The sequence below is a fragment of the Camelus dromedarius genome, chromosome 26 (genome assembly GCF_036321535.1).
Source record: "Camelus dromedarius isolate mCamDro1 chromosome 26, mCamDro1.pat, whole genome shotgun sequence".
Lineage (NCBI taxonomy): Eukaryota > Metazoa > Chordata > Mammalia > Artiodactyla > Camelidae > Camelus > Camelus dromedarius.
Window position 1 is genome coordinate 14,714,929 of NC_087461.1, and position 17,549 is coordinate 14,732,477.

The following is a 17,549-nucleotide window of genomic DNA, read 5'->3' on the forward strand; positions in this document are numbered from 1 at the left end:
CATATAATCATAAGACTGGTCACAGAAGAGTGAGAAATGTGAACAATGTTTATATCATTCTCAATTTTATTTAAATCAAACCATTCTGCAACAGAATACTAGATATAATCTCTAATTATTCCTTATTTCCAAGGTAAATGAAAAACAAGGTTTACTTTCAAGATGAAGTAACTCTGGAAGATCTGGTTGATCATCACTGGGATCTGTACTTTGCAACATCTGTAGCAACTGATCCATTTTATCCTGTAGGAATTAAACAGTTATAAAAAGCAACAATCATACAATGAAACCTTCTCACTGTGGTAATTGGATAACAGAGAACTCTTGGAATTCAGACATGAAGACTTCAATTTTGCTTTTATGGATTCAATATCCGTGTGTTCTCTTCACAACTATGTGAAGTCAGAGCCTTGAAAGCTATTCCTACTTATTTTTGAAACTGCTAACAGAAACTCTCTTAAATGAGAAGAAAGAGAACAACATTTAAACTCACAACATGTGAGCTCTTTAATCTCTTACGTCATGCTAGTGGATTTCTGTGTCACTTTGTTTGGGGCAGCTGTGGCCTTGCCATGCTGACAGGTGTAACCTCTCTTTCAAGATGGCATTACTTATGACTAACAACCCCGTCATTACCTCTCCACCATGGAGGACAGCGCAGCTGTTTTGGTAAGGCATCGCTCCGCTGTATTACAGCTGTACTCCTCCTAAGCAGCACCAGAAGGATTTATTCTACATTCTCTTTCCACCAATGTTTCAGTTTATCATCAAAAATAGAAGGGTTTGTGGTTCCTTTATTCTCCTGTGTAAAAAGGCTTGAAGGCATCTCATGGCAATGAGTCAGATCTACTTCAGAATCTTCTGCTGTAAGACCCATGGAACTAATGAAGCCATCATTACATAAATACCTCTATAAATTATATTAGTATGTACATATTTATATGTAGGTTTAAAAAAATCAAAATATAGAGCTCACATACCAAAGAATACTACCGTAATAATTCCAAACATTTCTTCATTCAGGTTTTACATGGATATACTACTGAACATTAGGGTAATAGTGACATCAGGTAAATAATTTAAAGACTGTGAATTCTAAGCAAAGCAGTTATTTAAACCAAAACAAAGCGCTATGGTCTGCACACACGGAGAACAGTTTGAGAGATGAATTCATCACTAGATGGTGAAAGAGACTTAAAAAAAAACTCTTCTGAAGTCAAAAGAATTTTGTGTTTTGAAATGGATGTTATATTTCAATGTAAAAGATTCACAATTTTCATTTTAAGTGGTCTTTAAAAAAGGCTGCACAGGTCAGAAAAGTCTGCTTACGGCCAAAAAAAGAGGGGGTGGAGGTAAAATGAGAGTGAGGAGTCAACTGACACGTGGATAATTTGTGTTCTATTTATTTGTTTACAGAATACTATACCCTATTTGAAATTATCTACTATCAGACAAATAAGGTTTCCAGATAGACCACTAGTGTGACCCTACAAATGCTGCCTTATATAACCCCAATTCTCCTGGACCCCTCTGCATTCCCTGGCTCTCAGCAGTCTTCTACAGCCTATTTCTCTAAAAGAGTGCTCTTCAAACTTTCTGCTTCTGGCTCCCCTGAAAGAAGCCTAAAAATCCACAAATCCCTTCACATATTTTAAAGATGACATCTCATTTTTCATCATTAGCTTAAAATGTTAGAGGATATAATTTCCAGAGCATTAAATACTAGGATTTAGAAGTAAAAGTCACACATTCCTTTGAATATGCCCCCAAAAGGCTCATTACAACAGTGTTTGTAATAGCAAAAACAAAACAAAACAAAACAAAAACCCCACAAAGAACTGTAAACAACCTAATCATCCAACAACAGAATAACGAAGTCATGATAAATTCAGTCTATGGAATATTAAGGATTTCAAATAATGAGGGACATCTCTATGTACTGACATGGTAAGAATGGGTGGGACTAGAGAGGAAGTTTCAAGAAGAATCTTTGCTTCATCTATATTGTTTGAATTTTTATAACAACAAAACACATGCAATAATCAAGTACTGAATTTTATTAAAGAAGAGAAGAAAACCATTTCAAGTTCAATACCAAGTATCACGCTCTCACACAGGAAATCACTTACTTCATCAATGTAGGCTTGTTCCGGCTCTGGTTCTATTGTTTCTATCTGAACATCATCACTAAATTGTACCGTCTTCTTCTCTGTTTTAACTGTAAAACATGCAACATTTATCTTTTCCTTATCATAAATTTAAATTTTTATTTTAAAGCACTTTCGGTTCCAGGAGAGAATTTATGTTTTTCTTATATTCCCTTCAATCTGAGAGACACAATTTAATGGATAATTAGGTTGCAGATTTAGGCAATAATGACAAAACACTACTTTAGGATATTCTGTGATGATTTCTTAATTTTCTAAAGATTTTATCTTTTCCAGAACAGAGATTTCTCTAAAAATAAGAGATGTATTTCTGAAACAAAGTTTAATCACCTATTTACATATGAGAGTTTGGTAAACTGCTAAACAAAAAGCAAAGTTTTACACTGGCATAAATGAATTCTGCTATTTAAAATAAATCCTCTTTTAAAATTACTAGTCCTTTCAAAGAAAAATTTCCATTTTTCCACAGGCCATGCTATTTCAATGTAATGAATTGAGAAGTTAGCTGCATGTTCCCCACACACCACTCAGACTTCTTTTTTTTTTTTTACTAAGGGAATGACATCCAGGCCAGTGGAGAACTTTACAAGTGGCCTTGGCAGGGATCTGAATTTTCCACTAAATCATTCTATATTTTTTAGTTACAGTATTCTTTGCAATGAAAAGGTGGTTATTAAGGGATCTGCAAATCAGAAACATATATTTCTATTGCCCAACAAAGCACTTTTTAAAAAATATTCAATGTAAAATTAACTAGCTAATATAAAGTTATGATTAACATGGCAATTAATCTTCTCCAAAATAATACTGAGTGGACATACAGCTTTAAAGGAATGAACTTCCTTTTTGGATTTTTTTCATACTTGTATCAATGTAGTTAATCAGTATTTCCAAAAATATTAAAGAATCAAGACGGAAAGAAGTGGTGGGAAAGGGGCAGAATTAAGAAAGGGAAATAATATATATTAAACTATTAAATGTGCGTCATGGAATATTACATTTTCCGCAAGGAACCTCCAATACAATGCTATGAGATATGCTCATTTTATAAATGAGGTTAACAGTGGCTTAGAAAGAGTAAAAACCCTTGCATAGGAGAGAGCTCATAGATGGCAAAGCCTGGATTTGAATGCCAGCTCTACTAGCCCACGCTACTGGAATCTGGCCTGTGATTTTACTCAAAGAACAAGGAGTCATACCACTTACGTATTCTATGTTGTGTGCTTTCATATAAAATGGAAATAGTTTACTTTACAGTATAAGGAATATATTCACCCACACAAGTCACCAAAAGCAAAATTTTACACATAAAAAAAGGTTTCAACTGATATTGTTTTCCCATGGGAGAAAAAGAGCCATCTGCTACAGACATTTTTGCTTTTTATATCTTGAGCTATTAGCGAGTCGAAAGCTGGGACAGCACTGCACTGGCTGCTACCCATTAAGAGAACACATGGTAGACGGGACATCCTAACAGCTGACCACACCCAAGTCTGCAGGGCTTTTTCTCCTGGGGACTAACACTATTACTATGTATGCGTGTGTATGTTTGTGTGCATATCGTGCGTGTATGTATAAATAAGACCACATATACATATGTACAGAGATATACAGATGTCTATGTATACACATACATGATAAAGAGCTTTAACAAAACCTTACCGCATCTCCAAAACAAAAACAATCTAAGTAGGTCAAGCTTTCTAACTGACACATTAAGTGAGGTGGCTTCTGTTCTCCCATAAAGAACAATGCTACAAAGATCTTGCTAACACTCGTTTTCCAAGCCTGAGGACTATAATGTCATTACATACGCTCTGATGCTCTGGTTTCTCTTTTAGGTGCTCCAGAGTGAGACACAGGAGAATAAATAGAATATTCATTTTAAGGCTACAGTGCTATGTGATGGGAAAAAAGATGAGATGACTACCTTATCGACGTGAGATCTTGGATCTCACCTTGAATGGAAATCCAAGACAATTCTATCCCTTCCAAGATCTAATTCAAGATTTTAAAAAAAAAACCAAACCCAAACAACAAACAGAAAAACCAACCACAATCAGCCAGGTTAAAAAGTCGGCACATTATGCGCTGCCATTTAAACAAGGTTGTACAACATGGTTTTGCCTTTTTTTTTTTTTTTTTTTTGAGTTTAACAAAGAGAACTCCCTTAAAGGAATGGGTACCAGATCTGTCTCCATGAAAGTAGCACAAGACATCCTGATGATAACTAGGAGAGGGCGTTGTTTTACCAAAGGTCTGTAACGTCTGGTCTATTATTAAAGCCTTTTCTTGTAAGAGGAACATTTTTTGTTTTCAAAGAAAAGTACATCTTTAGTGTTAATACACAGACACTTATGTATCATTTATTCTATAAATATTTATATAGTCTGTATTCTGGATAAGATTCAGCATCAAGTACTGTTGGAAATGAAAAGATGACTGAGAAAAAGATCCTTTCTTAAAATTCCTGCAAACAAAAAAAGACCAAAGCTGATGGTGATTCACAGCTTTCTCTCATCTTTTCTACCTGGCATTACAGAAAGATGAGATGAGGTATTTTGCCAGATAACTGTAGCTTACTGACTTATATACAAAAAACCCTTTTAAAACTCTAAACATTTCAGTGGCTAATAGATCTCTTTCTAGATGAAACATATTTCTGTTTCCTTAAACAGAAGATTATGACTTAATCTTTAGGACTCACACTCATCATTATGAGGACTCCTTAGAGTGATATTTAGAAATACAGTGAACCACCTACCAACATTTTAATAGGCTACTGGCAGTTACATCTCCTGCAACGATTGTGACTGCCAGTAATATCACTTTTCCCCTTTGGCCCCACTTTCTAGTCTATTTCTCCTAGTCAGCAAAGGCTTGGAAATCCAAAAACTATCTACATGATTAGTTACGGCCCCTTCTGAATATCTGACATGGTGGCTTAGGAAAGCTGTTATGTTGCTTAGAGGCCACTGTTTCCAAGTCTGGGGCTAGACTCTAGACAGATGGTCAAATAGGAAGAATAGAAGAAAAGCTTCCCTGTAAGCTTACACTGAATTTGTCACATTCTTATCAACTGAAAACAAAAATACATAATGCATAAATTCTGTAACACCTCTTAATTTGCATTTTTACAATGACATATAAATACATATATATATTTTTTTTTTTTTTTTAAAGTCCATAGTCTGTCTAAAGATAATTTTGGTAGACAGATGATTTCAATTCTTAGATTAGATGATTCCTCATAAGTAATTTGACTGGGGAGGTGCATTTTTTAAGGGACAACTTGGAGGCACTAACATTTGATAGTCCCTGCTCCAGAAAGTTGAACTTTGGGGAATTATGGATTATCATCCATTGACAGACTGGAAAATACTTACTCATTTCCGGTTCAGCAGTGAGATCTGCAGTCACAAAATTAGAGGGAAATAACCCCATGCCTTGATGGGTTTCACCTTTCCACCAGTTGGGGTCACTAAGAGCAAGAAAAAAGAATGCTTCACTATAACAAAGAATTTTTATTTCTATGTATCTTTACTTTTTATAGTGTTTAACTTATCTTACTAACCAGATTTGAATCTCACAACAACCCAACGAAGGAGGAAATGAATGTATCACTATTACAACTAATTTTCAAGTAAACATAAAGCTGTAGTAAAAATAACTAGATGCCCAGCTTCAACCCTCATAGCCCCCAGTGGTCCACCATGGAGATGGCAGCATTAAATATTTTGCCACAAAAACAAAAACAAAACAGATACACTGTATCACCTCCTCTATGATAATGTAAATGTACATAATTCCACATAAAAGGAATTTGCTCCATACTGAAGTACTATTCTGTGGAAATAAATTAATTCAGTATATTATGTATTTCTTATAAATTCCATAATAAGTGTATTTGGTATATTCTCTGAAGTCTTAACTTTTATACTAATTTAACAATCTATAATACTGGATGGAACCAAGAATGAATAGATTAAACTAGACCCCCAAAACAAAGACCAAAGAGAAAAAATGAAACTACAAAATAAGAATCCAGATGGTGTGACATGAGCAAAGTCATACAGAAAAACTACTTGCTTCAACATTTTATTTTTTTGTTTGAGAAGGCATTCAGCAGGAATAACGTGAAACACAGAATATGTTCAATATTTTCGTATGATAATGTTGAACTTAATATTAACCATCACCTGTCATCAAGAACTGTAATAATTTCTCCAGCTTTAAAAGTAAGTTCATTATCTTCAGCAGCTTCAAAGTCATATATAGCACGAACTTTTCGGCCTTCATGTTGGTGGTTAGTTAAGAGGTTGGATGTGCTTGGATACAAAGTAGAAAGGGTGGTTGACTGCTGCCTTTGTTCTTTCAGGGACAACTCAATGGCTAGAAAATAATGGGTTTAAAAAAACCCAAAATGTTAATATACCCAACAATCATAAGTAGTACAAAAAGATATCTGAAAGTAAAAAGTATTCCTCTTTCAATAATGTAGTGGGAAACCAGGACATATCCATGATATGATACAACATCCTGAACAAAAAATACCTTCAACAATTTTATTCATTCATTCACAACTGAAAGTTTAAAAAATAAATTAATTTAAAAAACTGTACAGCATGATGACTTTTTACTAAACATACAATTTAAATTATTCTGGGTAACAAAAAGATATAAACTCTCAAATCAATTTTTTTAATTTAGCTGCAGATATTTTACATTTTCATTCATCTTTTCAATGTATTTCTACAGCTTAAGTTCACTAAATAATAATCACAATTACTTGAGAAGTCAAGAGCCCCAAGCTTGAGTCTTTCACTGAGGACTTACTAAATCAGTCTCAAAGGCAGTATCTGAGAATCCGTATTTTATTGTTCCAAAGGTAATTTTTATGTAATCAGTCTAAACTGGAATTTGGAAATGACTACAGTTAAGTCTCACCTAACAAATCCCCCAAATAGATTTCAAATGTGTCTGCTCTATCTCCTCCCCCAATGCAGGCCATCACCACGTGTCACTCAGTCACTGTAATGTAATTTTAACAAACTGATTACCCTACTTTCAACTCAACCCATAAACTCCTTTTTCCCTTCTACTTCTGTTCCAGATCAATAAAGGCCAAACGGGAAAACAAAACTTTAAAACTATCGTATGAAAACATAAGAAAATATCTTTTGGGATCTTGGGGCACAGAAAAATATCTTAAGACTTAAAAAAAAGCAAAAATCATAAAAGAAAGTCAAGAATTTCAACTCCATCAAAATTTAAAACTTGTTTAATATAACACGACATTATCAAAGTTAAATTGTAAGCCAAAACCCAAGAGTAGATATTACAACAGATGTAACAGGCAAAAAATTAATATCCAAAATAAAGACTTTCTATACATCATTAAAAAATAGAAAAAGAAAGACAATCAGAGCAACTAATAAACATACCAAAAATAAAAGGACTGAACCTCATTAGAAATCAAGAAAATTAAAATTAAATTTAGATATTTCAAACCTATCAGTCACAAAAATTAAACTCTGACAATACCAAATATTGTCAGGAGATTAAAAATAAGAGCTTTCATATATTGCTGATGGAAAAGGAAATAATACAACTACTTAGCAAAGTTGAAGACTCACCTACTTCATAAGCCAAAAATACCACAGAATACACACACACATACATATACACACACAGGAGAACACAGACAAGGATACTACTCGATGCAGCATACTTGCTATAGTAAAAAAAAATCAGAAAACCCAGATGTCCATCAGCTGGAGGACAGATAAATTACAGGATGTACTATTAGTACACTGGAGTATTACACAGCAATTAAAACAAATGAACTTGATTTATACATCTCATTATGAATAGATCTCAAACTTGTTGTTGCAGGAAAAAAACAAGTGGGAGATGGTACCTAGAGTATACTGTTTATCAAAAAAGAACTTGCTGGACATAAAAAAAGTATTTGGCATTATTTATGGCTACAAAGACAGTACAGTAAAAATATTATAGAAACATAAACTGAAAGGACACACAGGACAGCAGCTGCATCGGAAGAGGAGAGGAAAGATGTGTTAGCAAAGAGGGGAAGAAAAGGAGAAAGAACAAAGTAAGCTTCAGCTTCAGCCATAAAGTCCTTTTTTTTTTTTTTTTATTCTTAAATATCTTGTGGAGGGGGCAGGGCAGAAGGAAGTATCAAGTAAGAGACCTCTCTTCCTCCCACAATCAGGAACTTAGAAACGTACCTTTTGCTAAATCTTCTTCTTCTTTTTTGTTAGCCACAGTACCAGGATCCTTGGCCACCAGAGCTGGACTTGCTTTTGCTTGTTCTGCAGCCTACCACAGAAAGAAGGAAAACAATCTCTGAAAGGTGTTCTTAAATTTTCCTACCCCCAACTAATCTGAGAACTTGCAAGACCCTTCTCATCAATCTGCCACAGACTTCTGAGGAAGAAAGAAACCCGAACTGGAGCAGCCTCCACTTTGAAAGGAGGAGATGAGGCAGAACTGGAGAAAACAGACTGAAAGTATTTGGATACTTAGGCCTGACAGCCTGCTCACACCCTCCCAATCTGCATGAAGAGGTTCAACTAAAAGCAGACAGTATGCAAACCAGAGAAGACGGACGAGAGGAGATTCAAATGTTTTTGGAAAATTCTAAAACCAGAAAAGGGGGTGAAAGTGGGAAGGAGATAACTATTTTAAAAACGAGTAGTTCTTCAATATCTATTCAAGAGTTATATTTTATTGTTTATTTCCAGATCAAAAGTCAGGATGTAGGATGTTACTTTAGGAACCCAGGTTTATATAAATAATATAAATGCTTGTAAAATCATACTATTTTGTAAACCAAAATACTAATAGTTAATTCTGACAAAAATTATTGTCCATCTTAAACACATTCTGTAAATAAAGTAGTGTACAAGTAAATAAATACATAAATTAACACTTACGGAAATTACAAGCTTCTAAGCCTCAAGGGCTACTTAGATTTTGCAAGGCCACCAAGGCAAATCAGACCCCAGCCTCATTTTCAACCATTCTATCAGTTACCAGAAACTGCTAGCACACACATACACACTCACACACTCTTACACCTCTGACACACATTTCCTTCTACTTAAAATGTCCTCCCCTCTAGCTCCTTTTATTCCACCCACATTTCTCCCTACTGAGTTTCAAGTCACCACGTCAGTGAACAGCTAAAATAACACTTTCTCAATGAAACATTCCTAAACCCCTTAATTAAGCATTTCCTCTTCTGTGTTGCTCTGATAACAAGGTACTGTGATATGGGTACTTAAGAATGCAAGTTGTGGAGTCAGGCAAGCATGGTTCACATCTCAGATTCATCACTTTCTAAAGCATGAACCTTGGGTACAGGAGTCTCTTTGCGCCTCAAGTTTCTCATCTACAAGGTGAGGATGACAATGGTACCTACACACCAGAGGCTGTAAGGAGGATTAAATTAATACATATAGCTTCCAAATCAGATGCGATGGGGGCCACTCAGGGTTTAAAACAGAATGTATCACCCTGTCTTCTGGGATTTATAACGTATGGAGATGTAACACATGTCATACATATAACTACAGTATAAAGGATGCTCAAACCCTATGCAGTTACAAGGTTTCTATATTTTACATGGAATAAATACATTATTAACTCAAAATAGATGGTGAAGAGTTACAAATATATACCATAATTACCAGAGCAATCAATTAAAAAAATGAAATTCCAAAAAATATTCAAATTACCACACACACGGCACTTACAACAGTGTCTGGTACATAGTAACAGGCAATAAGTCTCAGCTTCTATTGTAATTCTCTGCTTACATATCTGTCTCCATAACCAGGCTGTATTCAACATCATTCTAAAATACAGTTCTATACTCTTTACTTAATATATTTTATAATGTCAAATAAATGCACAAGGCATTTATTTTTAGAAAAGCTGATTGGAAAAAAAGCTCACTGAAAAGAACTTTAAGCACCCTCAATTTGATCCATCTCTAATTGTAACCTTCCTTAGATAATAATGTTTTAATGATCATACACTTCCAAAAATATAAGTATGCTTGGTCAGAGGCAACCTTTTTCATTGTATTTGAATATCTTTTTTCACAATTGGGTGCATTTCACAGAATGATCTTTTGTGGTCTGTGAAGGGATCTGTGTTGGTCAAGAAGGAAGTGCAGAAACGAGCTATATTAAGCCCGACATTCCTGAACTGAGCTCCTTTCAAAGTTCCTTTCTATCATCAGGTTCCAAGTATAGCAACGATACTTGTCTTATTAACGAGTCAAATACAGTAGCAGAGCTAACGTTACTTTTACCTCTCTGTCAAAAGCCAGCGTTATGAGAACCACCGCAGCAAGAGTTAGGTGAATAAAATAGACTTTTCTTAATATTTTTATATTATTTTCTTCTGTACTTGGATGAAAAAATGTACTTTAAAAAAATCCTTATGTTTTCAGAGGCTTTTGTTAAATACGCTAACAAAGATCTAGTCTGTTTAAGGCATAGTAACAAATTAAAGAACTAAGTGACTAAAATTTGGAGGGACTTCTGCAGTTGATCCCAGAGGATACATTTTTTCATTAAACACAAAGCTCTTTACAAACATGGTTTTCAATGAAAAGCTTTTCAGAAACTACTATTATAAAAAAAAATCACCATTTTACCTCATCATAGTTCACTTTATATGCATTTTACGTATTTCTTGAAAGATGGCAACTATCCCAAAATGAGCTTTCACACAACTTATAACATCTAGATGGGGAAACACAAAAAGTAACTCCTAACTTTAGTATTGCTGATCTATGTCCTTAATCTCTGGAACAGGAGGGTAATCTAACTCCGATGCCAATCAGTAAGTAAAAGCTCTTGCCAGTGTTCACTCCACTTCTTGTCCTTTGAAGCCTAGTCCGGACAGACACATATCCACTAACCTCTACGTCAAACGGAAGGCAGGATCGTGTAGTGGAAGGAACACTGGACTGAGAGTCAGGACGCCTGTGTTCTACTTCCAGCTCTGTCACCTACTAGCTGTGGCCCTGGGCAAGTCACTTAACCACTCTGGGTCTCAGTATCCTCATCTGTAAAATGAGGGGATTCGATTAGAGGATCCCTGAGTTGTTCCCACAACTATGAGATTTTAGGTTAACCAAACACAGCTACACATCAAACAGATCATTAGTTCTCCATCCTTTTCTTACAGGAACAAGCCCTGCTGTGGACTGAATATTCAGTTTTCATTTGCACTGAAAGCTGTATTCAAGGATAGCACTGCTCAAACTTTCACGTGCATACAGGATCATCCGGGGATCTTGTTAAAATGGAGATGGTGAATCCACTGGTTGGAGTGGCACATTTCCAAGTGAGTGAGATGGTCCAGTTCTAATAAGCTTCCAGATGAAAATGAGGATGGTAAATGAATGACATTTTAAGTAACAAGCTCTAGAATAAGTTCTCAGGGTACAGAAACTACAATTCCATGAAGCAACTACTCTTTGGTTCTCAGTAGTGAGTCTACTCTTTGATAATTAAACATTGCTTCTATTGTCAAGGATATCTTACCATAAGATATCTTGGATTACTCTGCATAAAACTATTCCTTAATTATACAGATTTTAGAAATTATTCTGGGAGTAGTAAAAGCCAGCTGTCATTTATAGATGAATTCTTCTCAAAGACATGATTTATCATCATAAAACTATTAATAAATCAAATTTTTTCAAGTAAGAGTAAAAATATCTTTTCTCCTTCATCTCCAAAATATATTTCTGGGTCTTCACATCTCAAGAGTACTCAGATAAACTAGAAGTGCCTTGGGAAGAAAGTCTAGAGGAGCCTGGATGAATCATTCTGTAATTCCCTTGAGGTGGTTGAAACCCCAAACGTGTGCCCTCCATAACTAAAGAGTGTTTTCTGCTCGTGTTTTCACATCACTCACTATGCCCTACCCAAGTCCATACAGTGGGGAAAGACAGCTTAGTGAACCAGCAAACATTTTAAGCCTACTCGGTTAGTTGGACATACTAAAGGATGGTTACCCAGAATAGGAAAAGAATAAGAATCTTTCGTTTTTTTTCTGTATGACATAAATTAGAGATTGATCCCATAATATAAATTTTTTTTAAAGGCAAGTTAAGCCTTTCAGTCAACCATACTTATTAGGAGAAAGAAAGAAGACTTAGCCCTTATTAAGGGAAAAGATGTTTCATATGCTTCTCTTCCCAATGACCCCCTTATATCTCCCTCCCATTTTTAATACAAGTACTCATAAATTTCAAAATCAAAAGAACCTCTAAATACATCCTTAAATTTTAAGGAATCCTGGTTTTGTGCCGTCATTCTTTGCAGATAAAATTACAGCATTAAGAGCATTTAACAAGAATGTCAGTATTAATAAAGCAGTTTTGTCAGTATTACTAAAATTATATAAAATATTAAAAATCACAAAATGTCAAATGAATTCATTTATAAAGGAGGAGAAAGTGAGGAAACGAAAGCTCGAACACATTAATATTTCACTATATTTTTCTGGCACCTTTATATGCAAGATTCTTATTAGCAAAAATACCTCTGGAGTAGTAAAAACTACCCAGGCTTGGAGAAAAAAGAAAAATTCAAATAAACATGGCTACTTTAGAGAAACAAACTGTAGCACACACACAACTTTATCTAAAATACCTGAGAGCCAATAGCTGGAAACGTAACTCCTTGTTCCTTAAGGTTTTTAATCATTGCTGATATTAGACTAAGCTGTGGATCATTCTTAAATTCATCGGTCCATTCAACCATGAGAGCCTTTAATTTTTCACATACTTTAGGATGACCCTAAACAACAGAAAAAAATTTAATAAAAAGCACTAATTTCCTGGCTAATGATTTAATATGGATACCTTAAATATAAAAATAATAGTGTTTCAGATCTCTTTTTAAATCATAAATTATCCCTAGCTACAGACAACGCATAAGAAAATACAGTTAATGGAAATAAACTAATTTTATTTTCACACTATTAAAAAAAAAACAGAAGACACCATCACATACCTCACATCAAATTAAAACATTAAATATATAACTTATTTTGGAGGTCAGAAAGACAGGACTTTTCAGAGTATTTTGCAACTAAGCAAGCATTGTATATGAGAAAGACAAAGAAAACTGTTTTGTTTTCTGCAGACCAATACAAATTAAGTTGGAAAGAGAGAATAAATATTACAATTTCTTTATTCCTAATTCCTGACTTTAAACGTGCATGACTGTTTTCTCCAAGTTACTTAATTATCTGAGGCCTGGCTTGAGATCCATTACATGTCAGTATTCCTGGAAACTTCATTTCTTCAAAGTACATTCTCCCTTTAATTATAAAACCAACATGTTCACTGTAAAATATTAGAAAATAAAGAGAAGTTCTTTCTCCTATATGTAACTGCTTGCTTTTCAAAACAGTTGTTCATGTTACTAAATACTGAGTATAGATTTTCAACTAAATTAAATTAAACATTATATTAGAATCTCTTCACAAACAGTTGTACATTTTGATGAACATTCAGGATATCAAAAGAATTGCTTTTAAGTACTAGCAAATACCTAAATATAACTGAATAAAGCAGAACAGGAAAAAAATTATTATATAACCAAAACGTTTTAAAAGAAGTACAAAATTTTAAATTCTTATTTCATTTCTGTACTGTTCCCTACTAAAATCTGGAGATACTCATTTTTCCCAAAAAACATGAAGCATTTTTCCTTTTAACGTTGTTTTTCTTGACATATAACACCCCACCACAAAAAGAGGCCAGAAATAATTACCTTTAGAATGTATGAATTTTTACTGAGAAAACTCACATATTACTTAGCAAATTAAATTTTTTAAATTCCCTAAATTGCTTGTTTTGAATTGTTGTATTTGTTTGTTTGTTTTGGGGGGTAATTAGTTTATTTATTTAAATGGAGGAACTGGGGACTGAACCCAGGACCTCAACCTCGTGCATGCTGGCACGTGCTCTACCACCGAGCTATACCCTCCTCCCTGGATCTGAATTCTTAACATTCAGTTAAGCAGATAGTATAATATTAAAATCCTGTGATGGTTAGGCAGTGGCCTTATTCATGTCAAGATGAAAACTTAACAGTGCCACATTTTGTTCAGTATTTCTGAACAGTCCTAAACCAGGAAAATATCTCTGTGTCTAAAAAAAAATGGTTACAAAAGCTGTGCCTAAAGTAAACTGGCACCTCTTAATCAGATAGGAAATGCACACATTTTTCATCAGGAGAAAGGAATGATGAAGAAAAGAGGTTAAATATATTCTAATCTGGCTTGACAAAAACCAATTCTCTAAGTTAAATAAATTTGTAGTCTCTTCAGCAAAAATATACCATGTACTTCTACACGGGATAAAAATAGCATAGAAAGAGTTTTAAAAAAAAAAAAAAGCACGGACTAATCCTTTGTGATTAAAAATGTGAAGAACTGAACAAAAAAATACATGAAGAAAGAAGACAGTCTTAATTCATTTCTGGAAATAGTGTTCCTTACCTTGTTTAAGACGTTGCTTACTTCACTAGCAAAATCTCTTGAACATACTTCTAAGTGAAAAATTTTGCCACAGTTTGATACGCATGCTCCTAGAAGCTAAAAGCATAAAATGAGAAGTTAAAAGGGCTCAATTTCAGCAGACAGTTGTGCGGTAGATCTTAAAATGAAATCACTCACGGTCAGAGCTTGCATAGCAACATGAGGATCTTTATGGTTCACCCTCCTCATAACTGACCGAAGACAATCTTTAGGTCTAAAAAATGAGAAGTGTAAAGATTAGTAGTACACTCTACCTTCTTCTCCCTAACTATAAAAGGCAATAGACTACTATACAAAAGGGACAATATGGTAGAGAAGTTTAATTTTTACTAACGACACAATCAAAAAACTATACATTAAAAAGTTCCATAAAATTTTTCAAACAAAATTAATAGGCTCCCTTCCTTAGCAATCCTTTAGGCATTTTGGGCTAATTCTGGGTGAAAAGTTTTTTAAATAAAGTACGAGACCAAGACTTTCACTTCCAGTCATGATGGACTACCTGCAACGAGACTTATACTCCTGCTGTAAACAATCAGAAAACTGGAAAAATATATTTAAAGTATGTTCGGGACATCAGGCCACAGGTAGTGCTGAACAGCGATCTCTAAGAACGAATACAAACTAGATAAACCAGACATTTGCCTCAACTTTCTACCCAGAGGCACTTTCCAGATACGGAATAAGCTTTCTGCCTAAGGCAGTTTCTGGATCTCAGTGCAGAGGGGATCCCAAGAAGACAGCAGTGATCTCACTAAGTTGAGGAGACAGAACCCGGACTTCCGGCAGGCTATGGGAACTAGACTTTGTAGGACAGGGTACAAGGAGCTATATGAAGAAAGAGTCCTAGATACCTGTATAGGGGTTCCCTTTAGGTCTGTTGTGGAAAAATCCAGAAGGCTGGGCAAAAAGTGACTGAGAGCTTTACACTGAAGGGTTCCCAAAGCTTCCACAGTTGTCAGAGCTCATACCAAAGTGGAGAGTCCTCACAGCAGAGGGCTTAGACCTTGGGAACAGGGCTATACTATCTCAAGATTATTCTAAATCCATCCTATAACAGCTTAAAAACAAGCCACAGAAGGATAAAGTTGACCTAAGTGTCACAACTTCTGACAGAATAAAATCCAATACTTTTTAACAGGAATACAACAAAACCTGGCATTCAACAATATAAAATCCATAATACTAAACACTCAATCAAAAATTACTGGATAGGACATGAAACAGGAAAAAGTGATACATAACTAGGAGAAAATTCAGTCAAATGAAGATGTAGAAACTTTATACGCTATTTTAAGTATGCTCAAGGATGTGTAAGAAATCATCAACATAACAAGTAAACAGGTGGTATATAAAAAAGAACCCAATACAACTTTGGGAAAGAAAAATATATAAAATTAACTAATTAACTAATTGGATGAAATTAATCTGATCAAAATGGAAGGATACATCTAATATGGGATTAATAACCAGAATATACAAAGAAGTCCTACATCTCAAAAACAACAAAAAGTAACAACCCAATTCAAAAACATTCAAACACAGGACTTGAACAGACATTTCTCCAAAGAATATGCATAAATGGCGAAAAAGCACATGAAAAAGCATTCAGCATCATTAGAGAAAGGCAAATGAAATCACAGTGAGATACCACTTCACACCTATCAGGATGGCTAATTTTTTATTTCTAAAGCTATCAGTGATACTGTTGTCACTTTTTTATTTTATTTTATTTTTTATTTTATCTTATCTTATGAACCAACTTGTGCACATTATTATCAACCAAAGTCCAAAGGGTTCACTCTTGCTGTACATTCTGCAGGTTTTGACAAACGCATAATGACATGTAGCCACCACTATAGTACCATACAGAATAATTTCATTGCCCTAAAAATCCCTTGTGTTCCATCTATTCATTCCTCCCTCCGTATCCCCAAATCCCTGGAAAAGAAAGAAAAAAAGGGAAAATACGAAGTGGTGGGGACGCAGGAAAACTGGAACCTTTATGCATTGCTGGTGGTAATACAAAAGGGTGTAGCCACTGTTGAAAAGTTTAATAGTTCCTCAAAAACTTAGATGTAAAATTACCATATGATCCAGTAATTCCACTTCTGTGGATATACCCAAAAGAATGAAAGCAGGAATTCAAGCAGACATTTGTACATCCATCCTTTGAGCAGCATTATTCACAATAGCCAAATCTCCATCAACAGATGAGTAGACAAACAAAATACAGTGCAATATCACTTAGCCTGAGGGAATGAAATTCCAACACATGCTACAAAATGGCTGGACCTTGAAAACATACTTAGTTATAAGCCAGACACAAAAAGATAAATGTTACATGATTCCACTTATGTGAGGTACTCAAAACAGGCAAATTCGTGGTGATAGAACATAGAACAGAAGTCACCAGTGGCCAAGAGGAGGGGAAAATGGACAGTTATTATTTAATGCATACAGAGCTTCCGTTTGGGATGAGGAAGTTTTGAAAATGGGCAGTTGGACACACATACCAAAAAAACAACAAACAACAAAAAATACATTAACAAGTCATCTGAAATACAACGAGCCCTGGAAAAATTGGCCAGTAAGAATTATCCTAAAAAATTTCTTTAAGAATTGAAAATACAATTACTAAGAACTGTGATAAACAGAAAAAAAATTTAATAGGGAAAAATTAGAATAAGAAATAGAGTTTCTGTTTCTAAGGATGTTTCATTGCGTGTTGGGAAGTCTTCCACCTAAAGAGCATGAAGAAAAGAGAAAAAAAAATTTAAT

The 17,549-nt window shown here is 34.6% G+C and overlaps 1 protein-coding gene across 1 annotated transcript in view; it reads right to left on the reverse strand.

Moving 5' to 3' along the window:
• Window positions 1-17,549, reverse strand: part of STAM (signal transducing adaptor molecule) — a 54,783-nt gene that overhangs the window by 11,199 nt on the left and 26,035 nt on the right. Inside the window, exons 3-10 of the mRNA XM_010992982.3 lie at window positions 14,907-14,982; window positions 14,730-14,825; window positions 12,872-13,018; window positions 8,420-8,510; window positions 6,368-6,560; window positions 5,555-5,649; window positions 2,130-2,218; window positions 156-243 (exon numbers count right to left, since the gene is read on the reverse strand). Of these exons, the coding sequence (XP_010991284.3) occupies window positions 156-243; window positions 2,130-2,218; window positions 5,555-5,649; window positions 6,368-6,560; window positions 8,420-8,510; window positions 12,872-13,018; window positions 14,730-14,825; window positions 14,907-14,982 (875 nt within the window). The remainder of the gene's footprint in view (window positions 1-155; window positions 244-2,129; window positions 2,219-5,554; window positions 5,650-6,367; window positions 6,561-8,419; window positions 8,511-12,871; window positions 13,019-14,729; window positions 14,826-14,906; window positions 14,983-17,549) is intronic.